Source organism: Cygnus atratus, chromosome 12, assembly GCF_013377495.2.
Source record: "Cygnus atratus isolate AKBS03 ecotype Queensland, Australia chromosome 12, CAtr_DNAZoo_HiC_assembly, whole genome shotgun sequence".
Taxonomy (NCBI): Eukaryota; Metazoa; Chordata; class Aves; order Anseriformes; family Anatidae; genus Cygnus; species Cygnus atratus.
In genome coordinates this window covers 12,442,140-12,470,058 of record NC_066373.1, presented here as the reverse complement: position 1 = coordinate 12,470,058, position 27,919 = coordinate 12,442,140, and the positions used below count along the sequence as shown (strand labels likewise).

Genomic DNA, 27,919 nt, shown 5'->3' with positions numbered 1-27,919 from the left:
AAAGATGCAGCAGGGTTTTTTCTGCCTCTCAGCTAGGTCTGCTGGAAGATGGTCAGCATCATGTAAAGGGACACTGCTACCTCCAGAGAATGAGTTTCTGGAGTCAAGATCTTTGAACAGCAACATACAAATAGAAAGAGAACCTCTTGTCTCATTCCCAAAGGGTATGGCTTTGGAAGGCTGATCGCTAGGCCACTGTGGTGTTTGTCCTTATGTCCTTTAAGCGTGGATTGTGTCTGCCCAAATGCTGCTTGCTGGTGCATTTTCTGTGGTGTGGCTCAGATGTGTTCCCAGCAGGCTGGGGCTGTGACAGTTGAGGTTCTCCACTGCTCTTACTTACAAACACAGCAGGAATCTTAGAAAAAAGTTCCAGGTCTTGTTCCATGTGTCTGTCTTGCTGGCACCTTTTCCTTTTTACCTTGTGCCCAGAATACAGGTTCTTCTCCCTGTCACCTCTGGGATTGTCCGTGGACACAGGATAATGCTGAGCATTGCTTGAGCTATTCTTAGAAGGACCATGAGGGGCTGTGTTCCCAAGGTGAGTCTGAGCCACAGGAATTTCATCCATGGACTCAGCAGACTCTGAGTGATAGTCAGCCGGGGGTCCCGCCGCCTGGATGGGACCAGTGCTGCTGGGGGGCACAGCAGCTCTCAGAGGGAAAGCTGGCACTACGAGGCGAAGACTGTGGGAAGAGGAGGTGGCAGCAGCTGTGGCTGGAAACTCTAGAGATGGAAAGAAAGAAAAGAAAGCTTAAGACAAGGGACATCCCTCAGCCCCACAAAGATGTCAACATGCCCAAGAACTCTGATATGGATGATCCACTTGTGTTTAAAACCCCCATACACATATTTATGCAAAGTTAGATGTGAAAATGTGCAGAATTCTCCACTCAGCAGTGTACCCAACTCTGATCATTTCAAAGTGCCTCCAAGCTCTCAGAAACTCTCATTTTCCCTTCTTTTCTTAGGTCAGATAACTTCCTGACAGTGCTGGGGTTTTATGACACTTTTCATTTCTGTATGCCAGCAACCAGAAAGCTACTCCAGATGGCTGGCTATCAGTCTAGTTTCACAGATGAACTGTTGCACATTGAAAATTATAGCAATTTTAGGGAAAGCAATAGTTATGGCATAGCCTCTTTTTTGGAGATCCCTTCTTGCATTTCAAGAAGTCAAGAAACGCAAGGGTTTCTCACCTGTTCTGTTAATGTTCTGGCTAACATAATTATGCGTATATTTTTTCATAAAGTTACCCAAACATGTTCAGGATCAGATACTCAGTTATTTGTTCTTGAGTTCTTCAAAGTCTGTTTTAATTTTCATCTTATATTTTACCCTCTGAATTCATTTGAATTATTTTTTCCTAATTTTGCCTTGGATAAAAATGAGGGAAATTCAGCCAACTCCTTGCTATGGAATAGCACTTGTTTAGCTTTTTTCTTTCTTCTTTTTAGAGAGTCAGAGAACTTCTGCCATCTGTGTTGCTGACACAGTTGCCTAAGTAGCCTAATACTGTTTATGAAGACATAGTTTACCCTCTTGCTCATCTGACTAATTTTTCCTTTAAAAATGAAAGCAGTCCTTGGTAAAGCTGTTTGCTACCACAACATCTTTTTCTGTGACTTCCTCCTCGGAAATATGGAACTGAAATGAGCATCACTATTGTTTAACTGTGCTGCTATAGCAACAGCTTGATCAGAATGATAGGAGCTAGAAGAGTCCTTCTTCTCAGCTACCCTAGAACTAACGGTTCCAAGAAATATCCATTTCAACCAATTTTTAGATTCAGAAGTGTTTTGGTCTTTACAAGGTCCTCATGCTCTCTGCTTTGCTCTCCATTTCATTCCTCTGTACACTCCAATTCCAGTTCCTGGTGGCAGCTGTTGGTTCTCTCCTACCACTTTTAAAGCTGCAATCCCTGATGAAGAGCAAGGAAAATTTGGCATCAGAACCCCATTAGCTCTTCACAACACAGCTGCTTTCAAAGTAAAGTTCATATTTTTTATTCTCATGGGAGTTTCTGTTCTTCACTTTTTTCTTGTCTCTACTTTCTAAAGTCATGTTCATATTAAATCCTTCACATTTGAGTGAACTGGAACAGTTACGAAGCAAGGAAGCTGACTGACGCACTCTCACCTGACTGAGGACCTGGGAAAGAGGGCCAAGGTCTAGCATGTGTTTTAGATCTGCTCTCCGTTGCTGCAGAAGAAGTCTTGTGCGTCTTCTTTCGTCTTTTCTTCTGTCTCTGTGAAAGCAAGAAGCACCAAAGTCACAAAATACAGTATCTAAAATACAAGTGTAGTTGAAAAGGAAGCTTTCTTATCATTTAGATGACAAAACTTTGATTAATAAGCCTGGAGGAAAGGGGGAGAGCACAACTACCTGCCATTTGAGGAAGTGCGGAAGGCATCTGGATGGAGGAAAAGGAATATCAAAAAAGCAGAAAACTTGACTTTGAACAACTGCTTTATACACTAAAGCTTCATGTCTGCATGTATCATATTTCCCTGGGCAGATACTTTAGTATCCATATTTGAATGTATTAACTGTTGGATTTTGCTCTACAGAAGCATGCACAGTGGTATAGATACAGTCACTGAACAGCACTGGAACAGCAAGATATTGTACAGGCTCCATGTATTACAGCTGAGCTGCAAGCTTATGAAGCAACAGCAGAATACACCTGATCACATGTGTGAGCTGAGATGGGAGAGTATTGTTTGGATGTCATGACTGCAGGGCATGGCCAGCCCTGCACATACACGCTGAGGACAGCAAGATTGAGTGTAGAAAGGACATAACCACAGTCTGCGCCAGAGCGAGTTTGTACCCATGCAACATGATGAATCATCAGCAGCAGAGGTTTTGGTATGTAGCAAGTCTCCTGCTTACCTGTGAAGGGACGGCAAAGTGAAGAGATGGGAGGTCAGGAGAGGTGGTCTGCTCAGGATCAGCTTCATCATTGTGGATGTAGAGCTTTGAAAAGCTAAAACACATGGCAGATATACAAGATGCTTTCCTTAGACACTGCTTTACCCTGATGCCCATTTTTCTTGCACATACCCAGCTTCAGTCAGGCTGACTAAGGCATCCCTTGCTTTGCACAGCACTCCCAGCATGACTGCAGGGTAGCTGTTCCTGCACAACTGTGCACAAAACATAAAGGATTCCCTCTCCCTTCCCCAGGGACATGAGTTAATAGGCAAGGCTTAATTAAGAGAGAAGGATGCTGTTTTACCATGACTGCTCGCCTCGTCTAAAACTATGCTGATTCATATTGTGATTCAGGTCTCTTGACAACCTGAAATCATATAATTATAATGAGCTCAATATAGGAATTACGGGACAAAACCACCCAGAAGTTTAAGATGGTAACAGAAGAAAACAATTTTTTGTGATGCAATGGCTCTTAGCAACGTATATTATCAGTACTGTGTTGTCATTTGGCTTCCACGTGGAGTTGAAATTTGATTTTGACAGAAAATCCTTATGGCCTGGGAAATTCAGATAATCAGAATTCAGACACCCAGATTCAGAAATCTGAGATATTCAGATGTGGGGATATAAATACTGAACTGGTACAAACACAACCTAAAGATGTTTTTGAGCTTGATCTCTTATAATCTATTACAGAAAAAACTCTAGGGCAAGTGGAAATGAGATAAGGCTGGATTTTCTGATGTGAAAGCGCTCTAGGACATCACATTGAGCAAGTCACTTGACCAGCTGAAGAACTGAGGCACAGCAGCAAAAATGTACAGGTTCAGGGTTTCAGCTGAGCCTTCCTTGTACCTTCTTACATTTTAACTGAATATGAAGAGTATTCTAAGATGAGGGTCTGGGAAATATATTAATTAAATGTCATGATAGACTTGAGCTTTAAGTTAGACCTCTTCCAAAAAACCTTGGAATTGTTAAGCATATGAGCAAATTCTAACTTAATGCAGACATGGCTTGTAGGGGCCACCCAGATGGTGAGGTATGTACAACAGGCTCTCAAAACTGCTACAGTTGGGTATTATGTTTAATTCCAAGGCAATCACAGATATTGATTAATTGTGACTTCCTATACAAAAATGCTCTAAGCCTAATCACAAACTTTACAGGCTTTCAGATTTCACACTTGCTCACAAAGCAGACCATCTCCTTTTTCAGTGGCATTGTAGAAACTTTGTTACAAGCTTAGGTGGAGCTCCCAGCTATATTTCAGGCAGCTTTAAATGAATTTCAATTTAAAACAGTCTAAACAGAGCGTTCTAGGAATGTTATTTTCCCAGAGGAGCAAAGGCCAGTACTCCTGCAGGTATTTATCCTCCTGAAACTCAAAGATTTCAGCATGTCTTGGTCAAAATAGCAGTGCTCCATACATTCCTAAAGTGACTTTGATGACAATTTCCCATTCAGCATACATGCTGTTGGGAGAGTTCTATCTATTTACTTTACTCACCCTTTTCCTGAAGTTACTGTTGCAAAGTCCTCTACCTGAATACCAGGGTCTGTATAGCCAGGGTTACCTGAAAAAAAGTCCACTTCCTGAAAAAGAAAAAAAAAAAAAGAAAAGAATTAACATTTTCAGAACAATATGGACACAGTGGAGAAGAGGGATTTTCACTACTGAAGTGTTCTCTTCCTCCTTCCTCAGCCATATGCCAAACGTATCCTGTCATTACATTTAGCACAGCTGAATCTCAGCAGAGGAGTCTGCTGCTTAAGATGGAAAACCAAGATTGAGACAATTAGAAGTCCCCGATCCATTCATTTAGTCCAGCCAGTATTTCATGTGACTCAAAATCACATCAGAGAACACTTACAGAGGCCAGCTGAATCATTTCTTGGGACCGCATTCAAAATATCACGTAAAGCCTTCATTAGTTATACAGTTCAATAGTAGGAGTTAAGCAGTGAAGGCAGAAAAGTTCTTTTAAATTCAAAATGGAGGAGACAAAAATGAAAACATGCAATATACAGGAAAGCCATAAAGTATTTTCTGTTTCTTGTGTGAACGCTTTATGGCTAATAACTGTGCTATTTAAAAAAAAAAAAAAAAGCAATATATTACTCATTCTCCTCAGGTACAGATGAATTCCAAGTAATGCCATCCTGACTTTTGAAGTTGCATACCCACATAAACATAAAAGAAGGCTTGACAAATAAGCCTCCTAAATCCAAGTAGCTGAATTACAGAAACGGGGCTCCCAGTTCTCCCCCTAAAAGTATGCAATTAGGATGGTCAGAGGTTCAGAGGACCTCTGCAGATTATTATTAATAAAAAAAAAGACAAACTATGATCAGGAGAACCTTGATGCTCTATTTTCACTAGCTGTACTCTCTTATATTTGAATAATTAGTGAGACAACTTTCAGTATTTTAGTGTGCAGTGACTATAAAAACCCACATATATTGTATATATATTGTGAGGCAAATTTTAGGTTGTAAAGATGGGGGGTGATTTTTAATGCAATAGGCATTAGCTTAATAAACAAAAACCTTAAGCACAGGAAGACCTATTCGGCTGAGCAGCCTGATCAGCAGACTTGAGAAAATGAAGTCAAAGTTGGACGTCCCACAGACGGGTTCCTGAGAAACCCAGGGCCTCTGCAGTTCAGCACATTCATAAATGGAAGAGCAGAACAGTGAGATGAAATCTGGTGATGATGCTCCCTTATGTAAGGCAATAAAAATGAAAACCAACTGCAAAGAGCTGCAGAAGATTCATGTAATGTTGAATTACAGCATGATAAAATGGCACATGAAAATCAATATTGCTAGATGTAAAGATGTAAAGTGATGCACTTGGGAAAAGTAGTACAAACTTTATAAACAAAGCAGTGCTCTCTGAACTAGAAATGAATTCATGGAGTTACATGCTCAGCAGCAGCCAAGAAATCATTTCAGATGATAGGAATGAGAAGGAAAGCCATAAAAAAAAGCAAAGAGATAATGGTTTCATGTCACTGGATAAATTCATAGGCAGCCTGGACTCTGTATTCTCTACATCATTCCAGCCTCTTCACCCACAGAAGATCTGGAAATAGGTGCAGAGAAGAGTGACAGGGCCAATGAAAGGTATCAAGCATTTTCTGTACAAGAAACAGCTAATGGGCCAGGGCCCTTCAGACAGGAGGCAAAATACTCAGGGCAGATATGAGTGGCTTGGAGTACACAAACGGGGAATAACGGTTTCACATCTCAACAATACAATGCTTAAGGAGCATCAAATGAAAGAGGATCAGGCAACAGCTTCGAAAGGAACTAAAGAAAAGTTGTGGTTTTGATACAGGATGGAGCTAAGCTGTAGCACTCACCACCATAGGATGGTGCAGGTGCTAAATGTTACACAGATTCAAGAATAAATTAGAAAAGCTTGTGTCAGCAAGCAGCAAGTACAAAGCCATTCGATGCTCTGTGTTCCAGAAGCCCCTGACACATATTGCCAAATGCTGGGAGAGGGTACTGGGGATTATGCTCCCAGAGTCAGAGCCAGCACACTGCCCTGATCATCTTTGCCCAGCCTTCTTTACACGCCAGCAGAGGAACTTCCAAATTTACTAGTTGCTTTCAAAAATCCTGGCATGGAGGCCTGAAGTCTCGGTGCTCATATAATTGTAGATAAGAGGGCTGCCAAACTGGAAAGAGTTCAGGCTTGTTGCATTTTGTAAAGTGCTCTTACTTTAATTGGTCTTGCAAGTATGGAAAGAAAAAAAAAAGAGGTGGAAAGAAATTTACAACTGTCTTGTAGGTGCTAACATCAAATTTGAAGAGAAATGGTTCAGCAATCTTGAGTGCTTGAACTTTCTGGTTTGCGAACTATGAAATTTTGGGCTCACTACTACCAGCAGAGTTTACCCCAGTGCAGATTCATGATCTGCAGAAATTTACCCCGTATATATTTCACATAGAACTTGTAACTCAAGCCATATCATTGATCATTATTGACAGAACATCAAGTGTACATAAATGGTTCCTTACAGCTCCTTGAAGACCAAATTCTTAACATTTACACTCAAACCTCATGCACCTGAGTCTCAAATGAAGGAGAGCAGACACAACCTCATGTCAATTTGAAGCAGCAAGCCTGGAAAAAGCAGGGTGGGGAGATGCAGGCCTTTCCAGAGGAAAGCTCACCACGGCTGCAGTGAGCTGCAGCAGGAGACGTCCTTGTAAGACTGTGCACAGCTACTGAAAATGATCAGGACTCAACATGCACAGCATACAAACAGGAGTGCAGGCCTGGCATTTCAGAGGAGGATAACAAATGGTGCATCTTCAGAATACCATGAACAATTCTTTCCAAGCAGGCAACAAAAGAGCCTTTTAAAATCCATTTTGTGTATTTCAGCCTTTTAAATTATGTATAACCAAAGCAGCCACATAGAAGAAAGTAAAGCATTAGAACTGACAAGCAGAAACAAATGGAAGAAGACTCGATCAGTAGGAAATGCAATGTTCTCTCAGCGTGATGAAAACTACAAGCACAGTGCAGAGCCCCAGCCTCTCTCAGCTCCCACAGGACAGCCAGCTGTCAACTGTGACAGCGAGACAGAGCCACCCTTACCACCCGGGTTGTTAGCCTTCGTCTCTTACTCTTCCTGAGAATAGACTGCTAAACCAATTTGAATCTCAGTTAGCAAAGCTCACGGCCAACTTACAGGTCCTGCCCATGCTCAGACCTCCTCTAAAGGTTGATTACAGCCGTGCCCACCCACAGACTTCGTAGTTATAAATTTTGACTGTTCTATAATTGTCTACAGAAAACAAAAACAAACAAACAACAACAACAAAAAAAAACAAACGGTTACTTGCACTTGCTGCTTTGGCTATAGTAATAGAGGCAAACGCTGTACATCCAACCGTTTTGCGTTTTTGTGATATCTGAACCATATAAGTGTGCAAACAGTGCTTTTATTTTCTGCATGTCCTGAGAAAGATTTCACAAGTATATAAGAATCCTTCAACCTGAACATAGCTGAAGACCTAACCGCAGACAAACATGGAAAATGGAAGCCAAAACCAACGTCTAAGCTTGAAGAAGCCTCAAATACAAGGATTAAAGGGGAATTGCATGTTTCTTCTTACCCTCTACAATTAACGAGCAGTTAAGACAAAGGTGGGAAGAACATGATTTCTATTTTATGCTTGCAAGATCTTGGATCAATTACAAAGGACTTCTGTGTTCAAACTAAAGGCTGTAGTCAACACAGCTTACAAAAGGCGAGTCACTTGGTGTACTCCTACTCCAATGTATTTGTTTGTGTTTATCTCTGGTTGCTATGTAAGGAACAAGGAAAATCTGGTGGGTTAACATTTTTCTTAACAATGTTACTGGGCATCTTCCAGTCTTTATTGTTCCCCAAGGTACGAACTGTAGCTCTGAAACACAGAACTTTTCACCCTGCTTCTTCCAGGCTGCTGCTACAAATTAACCAGATTCACACATATCTGGAGAAGCAGCAGCACAGACAGGAGAACAGGACTGAATGGCCACATCCCTGATGTACCCCCAAAACCAGAGTCCACCTCTGTTCAGAAATATTTTCAGTATCAATCAAAATTTGGTAACTAGAAAATCATTAGAGCTAATGTTTTATTATTGCTTTAATTTTCATGCTCTCTGACACAAAGTGCCAAACATCCTTGTTGTTATGGAAACCTCTGTTTAAACTGAAAGTTCAAATTTTCCAAGACAGTAAAAGAAGTATATGAAAAGCTGGGGTATCCATATTGTACAGAAAGGGAATTGGCTCACTTTCCCCTTTCCTTTGATAAGGTAAAGCTTTTAATGTGTCCAGAGAGATCCCAGTATCTCTACACAGAACACCTGGATTAAGCTTGGATGTAATTAGTTTCTTATGAAGTATGAAACTGGCTGTGTAGTAGGCAACTCACTTGCATAAAGCTAGGTAGAATTACATGAGATCGCAGAATCACATAATAATTTAGACTGGGAAGAACTTCTGGAAGTTTCTAGTAAATCCCCTGCCCAAACCAATACAAATGTTGTGCAGTCAAATTTTGAGTAACTCCAGGGACAGAGTTGTCTTGCAGCAAAATAAATTACCCTGAACCTCTCAATTAATACTGCAATATTTGCCACTGCACAGTGCAGCAGGGCTGAAGCCTTGTAGAACTCCTTTACAGCAATACAGATCAACATCATGGTAATCACAAGGACCCTTATCACTACATAAACACGAAGAAAAACAAAGCTATCTGGGTCATTTCTGACCATGACTGATGCCCTTTTCTTTTTCAGAAGCGTTAAACTGTTCAGTATTAGCTGCTCAACAATTAACCCCAGTTTCTCCAGTCCTAGAGCCTGCCTGCTTTCAGTCATGACCTACAGTACCACGCACATAAGCCATCAAAATGCACACTGCCACCAGAACAGATGGTTGTGCCCTTTCCAGTGACAGGTCCTTCCCACTTTCCAGTCATCGTCTTTCATGCTGACACAAGCACTTACGTGACTGCTTGGTGAACCAAATGGGAGGGAGCTGGCCCAGCTAAACACTACCTCAACTATTTTTTTAATAAAGTAAGTTTATTCTTACACAGATAAATTCCCCCACCCTGTTCGGTGCATGACTGTAACAAACAGCTGTGCTGGCAGAGCAGAATAGATAGTCCGGGGCCCAAAAAAAGTGGCGGAAGAGAAGGGGTGGGAGTGATTCATTTGAAATCAGTACTTGCTTATGCCTATGGTGTTTATCAAGTCACAGGCCTTAGACTCTCTCACATCCCATTCTACTCCACAGAAGTACTTCAGAAGTCTTACCTGTAGCCACTGCCTCTAAAATTTGGAGCTTGCGAAACTGAGGCAAACTCTACACAGTGAACAAGTGAGGCTTTTTTACAAGAAATGGATTGAAAGTACAATGAGTACCTGACTGGGGATCACTTGGGAGGGACAAGATTCCAGTTGCTTGTCTGCCTCTTTAGCCTCTTGCTGGGGACGCTGCTGCAGGATGTACTCATACGTAGTCAGCTTGTTCCACACTGGGAGGAAAGAGAGAGCTGTCAGTGCATGAAAGGCCCCTCCCAATTTTACTTGCCACCCACAAACAGCCTGAAAAACTATACAGTATTTAATTAGGAACTATAAATATGAGAAAACTGGTATTCTAAGAGAAAAGTACCTTCACACTGTCTATCTTACTGTATCCTTTATTGTGATCACCACAACACTTTCTCACAGGCACAGCGTTCAGCTGGATGTCTGATGCCTCATACACACAGTACAGCCTTTTAAGCTATCACAATTCATTCAGCTCATTTCAGAGCAAAACCATTATTCATATCCAATATGAGAAAGATCCATATCATATAGAAAGCTCAGTGAGCAGTCAAAAGGGATGTAATGCTAAATGTAGAAGAGAAATTCAGCAGGTTAGTGTGTCCCATAAAGAAGATTGAGACAATTAATGTCCAAAACAGTGAGCACCAAATGCCCGACTCATCTCATGCCAAATAGACATGTCCAAAGCTCCTATGTGCCTGAGTTTATATGCTCTTAAGGTCTCCCACACACAAACACATCTGCTTCCATGAATGAGCAAGAGCATTTTACATTTCTGAGCAGCTTGGTTTTCTCATGAGACTCAAAACATCCAAAACTAAGACATTCCTCCCCTCATGACCCTGATGTAGTAAGTATTTTTAGACCACAAGACCTAGAAATGGATGCTGCAGCTTTTTACTGCACAGCCTGGTAAGCCTTATTCCTGTTTACAGTAGCACAGCAGTTAAATCAGACACCTAGGGTACGGGACATCTAGACTAAAATCCTTGCTCTGCCTGAATACATTTGTACCAGTAGTATCCTACCCCTCAAAACCATGCCATAAACACAGGACTAGTTCATAGGGAAGTGCGGAAGAACAGAGGAGAAGGTGCCCCTCCTGTTAAAGCAGTGACCATTTGAAGAACAAAGAATCCAATATCCATTTGGCCAGGAAGACAGAACATAAAGATGAATGCGAGTCTGAAGCCAAGTGATTAGTGAATGCACTTAATGAGGATGGTACCAAGTGCTGGCAAACGCTACTAGAATTGAATCTAAATGCATGATTTGAGAAACAGAATATTGCTTCAGAAGCAAAGGTCTGTATACCATTTTTAGTTTAGAATTCATTGGTTTCTGAATACTTAGCAGAGCAACTTTTAAAATATTTTAACATTTGTTTAGCCAAAAAATACTACATTTGTCCAGACAGCACATAATTGCAGCACATACTGTGCAACACATAATCAAAAAAGACACCTCCCTCCAAAATTCTGAAGAGCCATGCTTCCCTGAATGCCTCTACAAATGAATCTCAATCAACACTTAATTTTGAACACACAGATCTACTACTTTGAAAACAATCTACTGTGATAGCACCAAGTAGTTAAAACCAGGACAGAAATTCTGAAAAGTTCACTGTGCTCACAACACAGACAGATTCAAAGATTTTCATAGCTAAATCTGATTCAAGCCAGTTTGTTGTTGTTGTTGTTTTTTAATGCAAAACTTAAAGGCAATATCAGCCATGGGGGTGCTATTTTCATTCTATAATTTAATTACACAGGAAAAAAATATTCATGAAAAAATATTCATGAACAGTAATTATGTTTCAAAAGGGTGGTTCATTCCAACACTGTCTACCTTAAAGTATTCAGATGAAACCACTGAAAATTAAATGTGTGAAATAAGATGAATTTAAAACAAAAATAATATGTCTCTCTCCCTGAATCTTAGTTGTCAAAATAATGCATACCTTGTAACATACAATATAGGCTTCAATGTGGTAAAGCTGCTCCTTTTAAGCAAGGACTTACACAACACACTTTTGCACAGCATGGAGCACAGCTTAAACCAGCTTCAATAAAGTAGCAGATGTCAACATAATAAAATAACGAAAATTAACAATAATTAAATTCTGTTTCCATGTAACTCATAAATATTATAAATTGTGTCAAAACTAAAAGTTAATTTGGCTCAAAATTTATTCTGAAAGAGGAGAAAAATACCCCCAAGAAAACAAAAAAAAATCAACCCCGGAGTAGAACTGGTGTTAAACATGCATGTTTCTATTTGACGAGAGAAGGCACGACTTTATCCCAAGGAGGGAGCACCCTCTTGTGGAAGTTGTACACAAAGACAGGATAATCTACAGCTCAGCACTGGACAGAACAATCCTGTTTTCTTCATCCAAAATAAATTTTCCCAGAGTGACCCCAGCATTGTGAGGCTTTTAGTCTGCATTGCTAGGTCAACCTTTGAAATCTCCAGGCATCACACCATTAACCAAGTCAAGTCAACTTTTAATTGCACCAAGAAAGCAAAACTGTGGACTGTGACCAAATCTGGAACTGCACTGATTTGTGCTGGCTTAATTTGTGTTCACACCTGTATCACCGTTAATGGACAACCTAAGAATCCACCCAAGAATTGTCTGTAAGCAGTCTTCTCTTCTCACACATCCCTTCTCCCCTAGTTTTCACACCACTGACTTCTGCAAGTGCGAGATCTTCTCTCATCACAATTTACGTAAGGCAGACAAATAGCATGGTCTTCACTTCACACGATGACTGAAAAAAAGTTTTTGATGACCATTCGTACTTCCAGGCAAAACTATCCCTTCTGTCCATCAGGAGCAACAAGTAGGAGATCTAACGTGGAGCCTTTCTGAAAAGTTCTCCCTCTGAGTTCCACAAGTCATTTTGTGTCAGTACAGCACAACTTCCATAGTGGGACCTGATCTGGAAGTTGGACTTCCTATTAGAAAATTAGGCCAATACTATTGCCACTTCTCTTGGGTAACAGAGAAACAGGACCTCTCATACTACAGAAGCACAGGGGATCAGTGAAAACCCTCAGAAGCCAGTGGAGAGACAATTGAATCTGCCATTACTGGCATGGAGCTGGAATTAACCACTCCATCTCACCCGGCCTCTCCACCATTCGCCCAGGTGCTTGCAGTTTGGGGTCAGTACCAAGCACAGAAGATCTAAGCTGGTTTTACAGAATGGCAAAGCACATGGGAGTGCACCTTGCTCACATCACATTGTGCTTTAGCAAGTCCTACAGCATGAAATTGGCATTACACAGAACCACCTGGGATGCAACATTAATCAGCAAACCAGATGAATATGATCTGGATAAACTTCATGTGGACTATATAAAATCCTACACATTTATGTATAAAGTCTTTCATTACTATATTAGCCAAGAACAATTTAGTTACTTTTATTATTTTTTTTTCTTCCATTCAAGAAGCCTTGTACTCAAGATGCCATCCTTTAATACCTAGGACTTACCAGCAACTGTCCAATCACTATCCAAGACATTCTGGAAATGGCCACTGATGTAGTTCAGCAAGTGAACTCTAAGTTTATCTGGATTCTAAGTTTTTGTATGATTTCTATGATTCAGCCCTGAATGAAGGAAATGGTACTGATGGGAGGTGGCCTTATTAGAGCTTTCTGAGGTAATGACTTCAAAATGCTCCTGGGGAATCTCACTAAAGTGGGAAAAGGTATTTCACTGGCTCCACTCCACCCTTTTCAAAGACACAAAAAGCCTCTAGATAGGTCTCTAGACTGAAGCCATCTGCTTCTAAACAGATAGGCTTCTCACTATCCCTAAAAGAAAACAGTCAGAGATGAGATGGTACATTTAGGCCAAATGCACGCTCTGGGCTGCATAGAGTTATTCTACAGGTATCTATGAGGTTAATTTGCATCTTGGAGACAACAAAAACATTTATCTGAGGTCTTACAGACAGGATGAAAGAGATTCATCCCAAGTCAAGCATGTGTAGAGTGTTTTCTCCTTGATGGATTCTCAGTTGCCCTTGGTGAAAGAAAAACTTGAGTGAACTAGTGAAATTTGGAAGCAGCATCTAATGGGACTTCTGCACACTGCAGTAAGAGAGGGCCTCTAGGGAAAATCAGAAGTATAATATTAACTCCAACTTTTTACCTCTTCAGTGGTAATCTTGCATGTTGTATGCATAGTTGTAACACAGGTGAACACACAGAATGAGTAGAAGCTAAAATGAAGAAAATGAAAGAAATAGAAGAAATAGTAGAAGCTATTCTACTTATTCTTCATATAAAATGAAGAAAATGAAATGGGGACTCAGATGACAGGAACATAATACCTACTAAGATAGATGTGAAAGGTCAAGAGGTGGCCTAGCAGGAACACGGTCACTAGGCTCAGTAGAATAAAAGTCCCAGCTGGAACCAAAATGGCTGGAGCCCCAGTCTCAACAGGAGCAGCAGGAAGAAACACAAACCAGACGTCCGTGTGGTTCTTTAGAACTGTAAATCAAAAACAGGAGAGGTCAGCAGATTGTCCAGGTATCTCTAACTCGACTTTACAGCTGGAAATACTCAGAAGTGGCTGCAGGGCCATTATGCACTTGAGGCTTAAGAAACTTTATATTTGCAAGGCCTTTAGGAAGAGTGGCTTAGTAGGCTCTGGAAGGAAACACATTGCATCACCTGAACAGAGACGCTCCTGTACAAATATAACACGAAAGAAATAAGGAACAGGAGCTCCTCCTCAGTGGGAAAGCCCATGGAATCCAATCCCACATGCAGCTGGCCCTTGAGATATGCTGACTGACTCACAGGATGCTTCACTGAAGCATTGCTGTTACCTTCGTAGTGCTGGTCAGAGCGAAGCATCATGGGGTTAATGAAGAACTCCACAAAGACGTAGCAAGCAACGAGCAGCAGAAGCCCAAGGCCCAGAATGGCAGACAGCACACTATTCAAAAAGAACCTGCCAAAAAGGTGAGATCTCTGAGTGGCTTCAATAACATCACACATACAATTCAAAGGACAGACAACCCAGATTACTGTGGCACTTTCACAGATGCTGGGCAAGAGTCTTATTTGTTACCCTGAGGGACTAAACTGTGACCCGTTAGAGCAATTCTAGTTAGAAGGCAATGAAGGATACCTATGATAGACAGCTCCCGGCACAAAATCTAACAGCAGTGTATCGTGGCAATCAGCAGTTATAACTCTTTGCGTCCCATGCAGTTCTAGTGCGGGAAAATTAGCTGAGAAGCAATAATCAGTGATAGCTTCCTTATTCTTTACCTTAAACCTGGCCTAGATTAGAGTTACCTGTATGCTGTTGCAACTCCTGCCAACTGGCAAATCTCTTAGAGAAAGCAGGCAGTTTGGATTCATGTTGTTTCAGAGATGGGAACAACAGTATGACCATGGTTCTATTCCCACTCCAGTTCTCACAAACATTAAGGACAGCCAGTTACCATCACATAAGCTTTTTCTAATACCAAATAATAAGAGCATGCTTTCTGTTTTTACTTGTAAAAGCTTGACTACAAAATTCTATGTGTAGGAATTTTATCCCTGGTTATTGGGATGCCATAGTCATGCTTGCATTTTTGATCTGGTTTTCTCATGACTGACTTTATGCAGCTGGGATCTGAAAGAAAAGTGGTTTTGAGTGGCTCAGTCCAGATTACACTGAGATGCAGGAGCATCCCTGGAAGGGGGATATTACTTAAGCAGCGATGTGTTCTTGTTACAGTGCCAGGCCCTTACCAGTAATTCCTCTCTCCCACACAGTTGTTGAGCCATTTGCAGTGGTGATCAAAGCCACACACACATTTATTGCAAGTTCCACAGTGCTTTGATTTGGCACTCCTGCCAAAGAAAGGGTGGTGTTAGAGTGGCAGCACCGACAGGTTACCATGCCTTCCCAGTGACACAAGTATAGGGGCATACAGCAGTAGAGATCCTGGTAGTCATGAGAATACCTATGATATAGGGAATACTTAAACTACCAAACATATTGGCCATATTGGCGTTGTTGGACCAAATTCCCAGATGCTGCAAAGTTTGTCTTTTTAATGCATTGCGTGATTTCTAATTTAGAGATCCCAAACTCTTTAGCAATTCTACAAATTTTGATCTTAAAGTCTGCCCTCCAAGCATTTCTTGCTATCCAATTAGCATCTAGCACACACACACAAGTTACATATTTTTCTCAGATCTAACACCAACATCCAGGTAACACAGAACAGAATAGTTCTCTCCACGCAACACAAGAGCAATTAAATAAAACACTGAACCATGCACACATTTGACGGTGAGCATCTACCCAACTAACTGAAGCCTGCCACAGGAAGAAGTTTCACTGGCACTATAGAGTTAAGGGTTTCAGGGACTCGATTTCAATCTTATAGTCTAACAATAAGAAGAGCCTTATGGTGAAGTGTAATGGTGAAGAAGAAAGATAAATAGAAGAAAAAGAGAAGATACTTACACATTTACATCACAGACATGGCAATGATGGTTTTCAATGACATGTGCATGTTGATTACGATTGAAGGTGGCCAGAGGCCCTAGATAGTTTTTTTCTCGCACATTTGCATCCGCAGGGTCAATGGAGACTGCAGTAAGATGAACAACTAAATGATAGATAAAACACACTCCTGGACACTGAAGTACACAGTTAAGGATTGTATGAGTGGTTTAATGCATATATATTTATCCTTAATACACAAAGCCCACACAGACAAGAAATATATGGCTTGTAATTAGAAATTACCATATAACTGACTATGGCACATTAATCTGAGCTTTATTAACAAAGAAGTTTCCCTATCTCATGGTAATAAATATCCTCTGCAAAAAGAAAACTAAATCTACAGGAACAACCCTCCTTATAATGTACTATTCTGCCTCACAGAAATGTCCTCCCTTGCACAGGAGTTTTTAAAAATTACCTTTACTTACCAGAATCTGACCCCCATGTGCAGGCTGTTGGCACAGGTCCACACTTCTTAGTCCATACAGAATCCTTGGAAAGGAACAGTCAGTTAAGGCCGTGCACATGCCCCTTCACAAGACCAAACTTCCAAAAAAGAGAAAAAAAAGTCACATCAAGTAACCAGTACCGATCACCTTGTTTTCCTTTTCTTTAGTTTGAATCCCAAGCAAGAGGATCACCCCTTTAAAGTAGGGTGCTACAGAATTTACAGTCAGAGAATATCCAAAATTTCTCATTTGTTTCTCCAACTATTATCTGTTTGGATTCTTAATTCCAAACTCAGTAGCAAGTTAGAGCAAATAAGCTTTAGAAGAACTTTTGATCAAACCTCAAGTGACTGCCAATATTTGGAAAGACTACAAAGCAGCAGCTTTACATATCTGGAAAACCACTGTGCTCCAGAGTTTGCTCCTCAATACACTGTGACAGATGAGCATGCATGCAACAATTAATCTTCCAGTTTATTTGCTATAAAACCAGATATAAACACTTCATTGATCATATTAAAGTCTATGGAAAACACAGAAGTGTTGTAAGGAAATAAAAAGAGAGAGAGAGAGAGACATTTGAGCTGTAATAACTGGTAGTAAAGCTTTGGGATACATTAATCCGATGAGTTAGAATGACTGAGTTATGAAGGTATTTGGCATACAAATTTATGAAGTTCAAGCCTTGATAATACCAAGGACTTCAGTAAGATAGGCAGTTGTAAGACAACTGTGAGCTAAGGATATTAATAATGCCTAAATCATGCAAGTGTAAGTAAAACTATAAGCAAAAGCATCAGTCGCAATAATATCAAAGGTTGTATGGACATATGAATATATGAATACCACATGTACAAATTGCATAAGTGCATATCCCAGGAGCATCTTTTCAGAACTCTTCCCAAGATTCTGTCTGTAATATTTCTGGGTTATCTGGTTCTGCTAAGAAAGCTTTAAATATGAAAGGCTGCTACTAAAATAAAAAATAAAATAGGCTTCTACTAAAGGATTTTCTTGTTTCCAGTAACAGAACAATGTTAAACATTCCCTTTGGTTTCTGCCACAGAAAGACTGACACATCTGGAGTAATCTTTATACAAATTGCCAGAGATTAACCTAGCAAGATTTTTTTTTTTTGCCAAAAAGCAAAAACGGCGCCTGTTTAATTTCATTCTAATTTGACCCTTGACAACAGGAAGTCCTAAATACATCAAAATGTGTGTACATATATATGTACATGCATAAATCTGCTTTGGCTTTGTTTGACATTTCGTAAAATAGGTCAGACTTCCTGACTTTAATCTCACTGAGCCACTTTGTCAATTTTCTTTTCACCAGGAAATATGCTACAGGAGAAATGACAAAACCACACAGATACACACAAATTATAATCCCTCACCAGCTTGGTTAGCAATAAATTCAAATCTCAGGACTCCTTCTTCTAGTCTGCAACTTCCCAGACAATCAAATCCACTAGGAGCCAGGGCCTGGCCTTGAGGAGGTGCCTTCCTTGGTGCAGGTGACAGTACAAGGTGGCACTGAGTGCATTAGGATTGCTCCCCAGCACAGGACCCCACACTCCAGCACAGCCCCTTCTGGAGGCACACAGCCCCAGACCCTGCAGCCAGCTTTGCTCCATCCCACGGCCTCGCTGGGGAGTGGGAGAAACGTGATGGGAGGTGGGGAAGAGGACAGGAGGAGGAAAGCGTGCTCAGGCTGGGCACAGAAGAAGATGCCTTGACAGTATGAGCACCTCAGCATCAGATACTGCCTGCATTTGGAAGAAATAGATAGATGATAGACCTCTCCTCCTATGGTCACCCTACACCACCTTGCATTTCACTCACAGCTTTCCTACAGAGGAGAGGAAGAGGCTTCTGGGAAAAGATCAACTGCTTGTTATCACAAGGAACCACACCATAAGATCATACACTTATAAAGCTGCCTTTCAAGACTCATTCAGTCAGCACAGGAAAATGAGGCAGCTCATCATGGCAAGGATGTTTGGGGGCTTTTCTTCTCCCTATGACTTCCCTCAAACGCTGCAGCACACTTGTAGAAAAATATAAGGCAAAGGAGATGCATAGGCAGGAGTAGACAGCAGAAGAGCTTTGGAGGCAAAGATAGTGAAAGAGTGATGAAGGAGACAAGTAGAATGTTAGTGATCTACCTAAGTGGAGGGACAGAGTGGATCTCAAAATATGTGTTTTTTAGGGACAAAAGACCAAGATTCTGGCTCAGCTGCTTCTCCTATGCTTTATATGCTATCTAACAACATTTTTCTATTAAAAAAAAAAACAAACAAAAAAAAAAACAACAAACTGTTGATAGTTTATTACAGTTCATGCTCTCCTCTTGACCAAAGGATACGATATAGCCAGCGGGCAGCCAGTGGAGGGGCAGGAGAGGAACAAGGATTCCAAAGCCAACCAGTGCAAAGAAGAGGTACAGCAACCAGGCAATAATCTGGAAAGGGTGCAGAGGCCAGCTCCAGCCATTCCTTCGAGCGTGTTGGACCTGCACCTCAGGAACAGCTTCGCCGAAATTCTCTGGAGCTGTCTTATTAGGAGGCTTATTGCAGATATTCATCTACAGAAATAAAAAAGGGGAAACAAAATATGTGATATAAAAATATGGTTACTGAGCCCTGCTCCTGGAGATATGCTCCAAGAGGATGGACAGAAAGTCCAAGAGACCAAGATAATGCATCTGAGGAAAGATTTCTCTCTGCAATGAGGATTAATAATCTATAGTGACAAAAGGGGAAAAACAATTACACACTCTAAAAGCAAGTGCTAATAGCTGCAAGAAACAACAATACCTCAAACTTTTAGCTAAGGGAAACTTGCAGGTTTTGCCAGTCTTTTGATGGATGCAGACCAAAATCAAGTAAAAAGAGCATAGGGTGGCGGTCTGGAGACGGAGTATGATATGATCTGTTTGGGGGATGTGTTCATTTCACAAAGCTGCTTTACAGGTGATGGCAAAACACATGCCTTCACCTGTCTCATGTATGCCATATATTCCTTTCAGCTAGTGACAAGAAGTACAGTGAAAGCCAATACCCCCACTCGAGGACACGGTCTGGAATCACAACTTTAGCGCTAGACAGCACCCAAGAAAACAGAGACCCCTTTGTCAGCAACAAAGGAAGTGGAAAGACTAGTAACTGAAAAAAAAAAAAAAAAGTGAACAAAAAGGGGAAAAGGAGCAGGAATTGCTCACAACACAACTATAAAGCCAGCTGTTGCTAGAAGAAAAAACAGAAGGTTACATATGTGAGAAAAATCTCAAATAATTTTCTTCAGACAGGATCTTCTGTGAAGCTATTTTATTCATGATTGCAATGGCGGGCGTCCTGCCAATTAGGAGCTCATTATAGTAAACAAATCATAAACTTTTATTCCCTATTACCTGACACCTGATCACCTCCCCTGTTTCCTCATCGGCTGAGTACTACAGGTTCACAAGCTACTCGACGCTCCTCTACACCATATATGTACAATTTTTTTTCAACCCTTTAATTTCTTCTTTTTCGTTTTTTTTTTTCCCTTTCTTATGTTTTGAGAACTTGTGAGTTCCACACTCTTGAGTTTTTCCAACATTAAGGTGCAATATTCTTCTTTGGATGTCACGGGAGATGACAGATATACGTTATTATTATTACAATACCAACAAATAGTTGTTTGAGCCAATTCTATTCAGGTAACCACGGAGTTAGTTTCTCCCAAATTTTTTTAAGTCCTCAGGAAGTGTCATCTTGATCTACTCTATGTAGGATATTGTTTTTTTGTTGTTTTGTTTTTTTTTTTCCAAATATTTTTGAGATCAGTCAAATTCGTCCCATTTGGTCTACATATATACAGCAACTAGAATTAATTACAGTGCATGCTCCTCCTTATGAGGTTATTAATAAATCTAATACTATTTGATTCTAGAGTACTATTTTTGCAAAGTTATCTAACTTATTTTCTAGTTCTTCAATTATAGCTGAGATATTTAAAATAGCTTTTTCTAATTCACTCACCTCTAACCAAGGTAAAAACCACCTTGCAAAGCTGTGAAATGCTAGAGAATTTTACTAGAGAATTATCTAGAGCCCACTTAATTCTGCGTGTGGTCTCAAGAGGATTTGGCTTTGTGGGTCTTCAATAATAGTTACATTTGGAATTATTGCCTCCAGGGTGCAAGCTCCCTTCCATTCTAGGGGCAACACCTTCCTGGCTTTATTGCTACATAGCCAGTACCACTCCTTGCCATTCGGGACAGACCATCCGGTTACAGGATTCTCATGTTGTATCTGGTGTGCATTATGCATATTAGCATTCCCGTGGCTACGATATTCAGTACAATATGGATTATTCCCTATTTCATGGGTACTTCCACACCCAGGGTCAGTAATATTGCCCCCTGAGTTTTCTATCAATGTTGTTTAAAAGGCACCTTTGATAACACAGTATATTGTAGCCAGTATTATGTGTAGGGAGCTCAACTTCAAAATCTATTCCTTCCCAGGACTGTGTATGATCTGTCATTTTTAGAAATCTAGAGAATCCAGACACAGTTGCTGCTGGAAATAGCGATCAGGGACAAGGTCTTTTCAATCTTTCCAGGCACCTGGGTGCAAATCCAACAATTATTTCGAGATAGAACTCAAGAGATGTTCTGGATTAATTGGAAATGCTGATTTTTCCCTCCATCCTATCACTAATCCATTTAGAATAGGTATTACTAACATAAACTTAAAATACATCATTTCTCTCTAAATATATACACCCCTATAATAATTAAGAAAAACAATAAAAAATCACAGACTAATAAGGATTCTTCCGGTGGGGATTAAATACCCCCCCTTTCTCCCACTTCCAGGGAGTGTTCCCTAGAAACACTCCAATTCTGTGTTCTCATTAATTCATTAAGAATTCTTCTAAGGAGAAGTTAAAGGTTTACAATAGATAGCTTTAACAGTTTCAACCTTAAAAGTCTTTGCTAATGCAGTCTCTCAGGTATCAGGGTTAACTGATGCTTTTACCCAGGTATGAGTCCACCCTTTCTCAGCTGTTCTTACTGCTGTCTCAGTAGTCAGGAGCACTTGGAACAGTCCATCCCACTCAGGTTGCAGTTTCAATTCTCTCCATGTTAGCATCAGAACCCAACCTCCTGCTCGGAATGGAAGGATCAGGACTTCCAAGGGTGGGGTTTGAGCTAATAATCCACGGGTCCTGAGAGACGACAAAGAGGACGACAGCCCGAGCATATAGTTCTTAAGAAAAGCATCTTTTGTCTCAAATTGAGGTAATTCATTCTCTTTGTCCATGTACAGCAATCCAAATACTATTTCATATGGTGAAACTCCCACATCTTTTCTTGGTGCAGTTTGAATTCGGAGAAGTGCCCAAGGTAAACACTTCGTTTGGGAAAGCCGAGTTTCCAGAACTTAGTCAATGGCTTCTTTACTGTCTGATCCGCTCCACCCTTCCAAAAGAGGAAGGATGCCAAGGAGTGTGAAATTTCCACTTAATTCCTAGAGTCCACATTAGCCCTTGCAATATTTCTGACATAAAGAGATTTCCTTGATCAGAGTCAGTATTTTCAACAATTCCATACCTGGGAGTTATTTGTTCCAGAATTACTTTAGTTACTATGTTCACAGTAGCAGATACTGAAGGGAAAGCTTCCATCCACCCTGACAAATGATCTGCCAAGACTAATATGTATTTAAATCTACCTACTCTAAAGACTTCTGTAAAATCTACCTGTACATTTTGGAAGTGTTGAACTCCTGGTTCTCGCCTCCCTTTGGGCTGACAACGGATAATTTTCCTATTTACCTTTTGACATACTACACAACTCCTGCATACTTGTTCAGCCAGAGTATATATATTCTTACACATAAATATTTCCATAGCACAGCGTCACACATTGCTCGAATTCCCCAATGACCCTCTTGATGTAAAACAGTTAATATTTGCCTCATTAGCACTTTATTCAGCATTTCTCTCCCATCAGGGAGTATCTATTTTCCTTTGGACTTCATGACTCCTAATTCCTTAAATACTTCTTTCTCTTAAAACTTTTTAGTTCTTTTTAGTTTTGAGTAGGGGTAGCTCAACAATTCCCTGAATCCTCTCTGAATTTATTCTTCACTCTAGATGCCTCTTATTCGTCACACTAGATGCCCTAAATATTTGACTTCTCTTTCTATAAATTTTAATTTATTTTCCAATACTTTCAAGCCCTGTTTTCCCAGAAAGTCGAATAGCTTCTCGGTGGCTTCCTTCACAGCTGTTTTCTCCTGTCCTGACAATAAAAGATCATCCACATATTGTAGCAGTAACACATCCTTTGGAGGTTGGAATTACTCCAAAATTTGTTCTAGAACTTGCCCAAATAAATCGGTGGCCCTGTAAACCCCTGAGGTAAAATTGTCCATCTGTATTGCTGCTTCCGCCCCATTTCAGAGTCTTTCCACTCAAAGGCAAATATATCTTTGCTCTCAGGATCTGAGAGCACCCCATTAATAACACCATTATTCTAGCCTAACAATTTACTATTTGAATGACCAATTTCATTATCAAATCCTCTCCCAACAACTCAGTCCCTGCCTCAGGTGCATACAATAATTGCCCAGTGATCATTCTATCCCTAGTCTCAGCTTGGTGTCCCCAAAAAGTGGTACTGTTATCCCAGTCCCTTCTACCCCCATCACATTTAGGGTTTGATTAGTTAATTTAAGCCTTGATACTTTACAGGCCAGTAATGACCTTGCTGCCTCAGGGTTCACATGGCAAGGTTCTGATAGCGGAGGGGGCTGCAGCGGTGGTCCCTGTGAGAAGAATCCAGCAGCTGCCCAATGTTAGATAAGGGCCAGTTTCAGCCGGCTCCAAAGGGGCCCACCGCTGCCCAGAGCCAAGCCATGAGCAATGCAGTTTGTGCCTCTGTGAGAGCACGTCCAAGAAAAGGAAAAAAAATATGCTGCACAACAGCAGCTGGGAGAGCGAGGAGTGAGAAACCTCCCTGCAGACGCCAAGGTCAGTGCAGGAGCCCATGAGGTACACTTTTTCATTTATCAGGGAGCTAGCTTTCTGAGAAGCCCCAGCCCCCCTATTCTGAATTTGTAACAGCAATCTCTCCTCCTCCTTCCACTCCGGATACTCCTATTTGAAGTGGCTGGTCTGGCCACACTTAAAACATCTTCTCAAAGCCTGTCCCTGCTAGGATTTAGGCTGCAAGACAGGTAGCTTTCCTTGTCTGTCCTTCCTTTATCTCTCTTCCTCTCCTTTCCATCCTCGGCTCTCTATCTCCCCCTCTGCCTCTCTACCCAGTATGCTGTGAATACCATTTGTTTCGCTCTCTGCTTTTCCTTCTCATCTCCCCTCCTGGTGTACACCTTCATATTACCTACACTGTTCACTCCATCCTCCCACCTTCTGGAGCTTTTTCTGTGTATCTGGCCAGGCTTTAATCACAAAATGAACTTCAAAGAGCCCTTGGGCTACCAGATCCTCAGGATTCATCCCTGAGTACTTTCTCATTCTGACCCTGAGTCTCTCATGATTTCTATGTTGTGGGTTGTTATTATTTCAGTTGGATAAGCTAACGTTTCTGCTCTATTGGAATTACTCTCGGTCCAGGGGGAGGGTGTTAGTTCTTTCCCATTCTTGCATAGCTGCCTGCCGAATCATTCCCCCCCTCAACATTCTTCTCCAGTGAATAACATACTCAAGATTGACATCTCCCTCCCAGGAATAAAAATTAGGCCTTAGAAATGGATTTGACTGTTCTGCTAGGCCCTCAGTTAAAGACTTCATTTCCTTCTTAAAACTCCTAACCTCTCTGCTGGTAAGGGGGGAGTGGCACCGACCCTGCATCAGCCCTGCACGGTCCCGCCGGGACCTTCGCTCCTGCTGTTTCACACTCCCCGGCGCGACTTCTCCAGGGACAGCATCAACTGCAGTCCCTGTCTCCCCTCCTGGAGCAGCTGCCGCTGCCTCAGGTGCAATATTAGGATTATAGGGAGCATAACTTAATTCCTCCTCCAAAAAAGGAGTCTTATTGTTTACATATAAATTTCAAGCCTGAATTTTCATCAGACCCGTATTTTGGCCAAAATACTGAAGTTCCTTTTATTGGCTTTTTAGGCCAGACAATTACACAATATTTAACCACTTTTAAATATATATATATTAAATCTTTTTCCCTAGTTTTTGGGTTGTTTTTCCAAATCCTTATTCTCTCCAAAGGGCTATCTTTAGGCACAGTCCTGGGGTCTCCATCCCCACCCTGCTGACTCTTGGAACCCTTATTCCCCATCTCTTCCTGACGTGCTGCTGTGGACTTTACCACGCACAGGGTACCACACACCTTCACCTAGGATGAGGACAGAGGTGGGGTGTACTGCCGAGCACCTCACTTCACCATGCTCAGGGTACCGTACACCTAAGGGCACAAGCCACCGAGACTCTTGCTTGTCTCTCTTTTACTTCGTCCCTCTCCAGCCGAGGGGACTTCGTTCGTCCCCTCGCAGGACTACAGAACCTTGCAGATCGGGACTCCACACTCGCTTTACACTTAAAGCGCGTCTCATTCACACTCCACACAGGAGTCTCCCTGAACCCAACCCGAGGCAAGATACGGTGAAGTTTCCCTTACCTCGGTCCGTGCACGGCTTCCCAGTCCAGGTTATCAGTAGTAAACCCTGTGCCTGTACCCGATCCGGGCTGGACTATGTCTGGGCTGTGTATGTGTATGTCAGAGCTGGCCTCCCTTCTCCCCAGAGCTTTGCAGAGCCTGTCTTCAGATTAACAGTCTCAGTCCTTTGCCGGCCGTACCAAGATGACCCACCACCCCCGACAGGATCGCTGAAATCAGCGGGGTGCACCTTCCTGTCTGTGGTGGCAAGAAATCTTTGGCAGGTGACAAGATCCCAGACGAGCCCCCAGATTGTGAGAAAAATCTCAAATAATTTTCTTCAGACAGGATCTTCTGTGAAGCTATTTTATTCGCGATTGCAAGGGCAGGCGTCCTGCCAGTTAGGAGTGCATTATAGTAAACAAATCGTAACCTTTTATTCCCTATTACCCGACGCCTGATCACCTCCCCTGTTTCCTCATTGGCTGAGCACTACAGGTTCACAAGCTACTTGATGCTCCTCTATACCATATACGTACAATTTTTCTTTTTTTTTTTCAACCCTTTAATTTCTCCTTTTTCTTTTTTTTTCCCTTTCTTATGTTTTGAGAACCTGTGATCTTTGTTTTACTGTTCCCACACTGCTCATCCTGTTTTTCTCAAGCTTCCACCTTATTTTGGAACAGTGAGGCCTTCTACTCTCCACTTATCTACTTAGCATTTCTCCTTATTATGGCTACACAACTGCCTTGGAATACAGAAAATTAGTTCTCTACTGCAAAAACACAACTTAGTTTCTCACACATATGCAGGACATCCATGCAGTAAACTGCCAAACTATTTAGCTGTCCTACAACGCGTGGACTGCCAGCTCGAGCGAGCAAGATTTAACTGCAAAGATGAGTTACAAAGCATAACTCATACTGGAACCATAACTGGAAGGTTCTTGGTGTTTATGTGTTTGCACAACAGCTACAAGCTCAGATGCTATTTCAATTTGTGTTGGATTGTTAGTTGTTGCTCTTTGCTTGCCACTGAGCCAGGGTGAACCTTTAACAAAACCTGCCTTGGTAAAAGAAATACATCAGTTCTTCATTCCCTGGGACAGCAGAGAGTTGGGTTTCTCTGCTTTCAGCTAGTCCCTTTGCACGAGTGTGCTGAAAGATGAGGAGGAGGAGGTCTCTGGCTCACTCATGTTGTTTTTGATAACAGTTCCAGTACCAGAAAAATTCCAAAGGGCTGGAAGACAGCAAACATGCCAATGTGCTGAAAGAGCAAGCAAAATGGTTCAGACTTTGGTACACCAACTGTACCATCAGTCCAAGCAAACATGACTACTGGGGTCAAGTGATAAAGAAGTAGGAGTAAGAATATAAAATAATATAATTTATGCTCATCAGCACAATCTTATGAGCAACCAGTTTGGGAAAAAACAAACAAACAAACTTTGAAGAAATTAGCAATGTCTGCCTACATTTATAGTTCAAATTTCTATATGGCCACTGACTCATCAGTTATGACAAAGTTATTAATAATTCAATATTTTTCTCATTAAGGTTGTTCAAAACTTGCTTGCATTTCACTCTGAGCTACCTGTTACAAAAACTGCTCAGATTACTCGAGAAAACTCCCAGGTTTCTCCTTTCTCCTAAAAAAAAAAAGCCTGGCCGCAGAGCCAGTTCCACACAGACTCTGGAAGCCTTGCTTTGCTGCAAGGCTTTCCTGAGACTGTTTTATAACATCGGGTGTTTTTAAAGTCATCTAGTATTTTTGTACGGTTCTACAGAGAGAAGTTTTCACAGAACTGTGCCTAAAGCTAGTGTAAACTACTTCCTAGCTAAACTGTTCGTAAGACTACAGTCGCCCCACAACTGATTCCTAACACACTTTCCAGAAACCCAGAAGACAGCTGTGGGACGCTGCCCTCAGAAGAGACAGACCAGTGTTCCTCTTGCCCTTCCCTCACGACTCGAAGGTTTCTCCTGCGGTTATGCACTGATTATCCGCTGACAGTGACGAAAACCACTGTTAAGTGAGGAGGCTGCAGGATACAGCCTCTCCCTCCCCAGCCCCTCGCATTTCCTTTCCACAGAGAACGCTGAACAATGACAGCAGGGTGCAAGGGCACACTGGGGGCTTACTCGGTCGCCGCTGAGGAGAGGCCACGTATTTGATGCTGGTTATTAACTCGGAGGCTGCAGGTTTCTCTGTTCGCAGTCCCTGAGTGGGTGATCGCGGGGACGGACAAGGCACGCAGCGAGCGGCGAGGCCCAGGGCCTCGGAGGAGGCAGAGAGATGAGACGAGGGCTCCTGCGGAGTCCCAGGCAGCCACGCTGGGGGCCTCCACCACTGCCCACTCCTCACCTTCTCCCCGCGGAGGCGGCTCCGGGTGGCCCCGCACCCGCCTCATGCCCGGGGACGGGCAGCAGCTCCCAGCGCCTCGGCGGGCTCAGGCCGCTGGGCCCGTCGCCATGGCAATGGCCGGTCTACGGCGGGGCGCAGG

General features: G+C 41.8%; 1 protein-coding gene across 4 annotated transcripts; it reads right to left on the bottom strand.

Annotated features, from left to right (window-relative positions):
* Nucleotides 1-27,898, bottom strand: ZDHHC1 (zinc finger DHHC-type containing 1). 4 transcript variants are annotated; one of them, XM_035543803.2, is made up of 12 exons: nucleotides 27,558-27,898; nucleotides 19,156-19,374; nucleotides 16,765-16,828; nucleotides 16,292-16,436; nucleotides 15,568-15,669; nucleotides 14,649-14,773; nucleotides 14,149-14,307; nucleotides 9,884-9,996; nucleotides 4,448-4,533; nucleotides 2,893-2,986; nucleotides 2,137-2,245; nucleotides 1-723 (listed from the first exon to the last, which is right to left on the bottom strand). In XM_035543803.2, the coding sequence occupies exons 2-12, from the start codon at nucleotides 19,372-19,374 to the stop codon at nucleotides 188-190; spliced, it is 1,752 nt and encodes a 583-aa protein (XP_035399696.1). In that variant the 5' UTR covers nucleotides 27,558-27,898; the 3' UTR covers nucleotides 1-187. The 4 variants fall into 4 exon arrangements, with proteins under 4 accessions (XP_035399696.1, XP_035399697.1, XP_035399699.1 ...); XM_035543804.2 differs by having other exon boundaries at nucleotides 16,292-16,418; XM_035543806.2 differs by lacking the exon at nucleotides 15,568-15,669.
* Nucleotides 27,899-27,919: the final 21 nt, after the last annotated feature.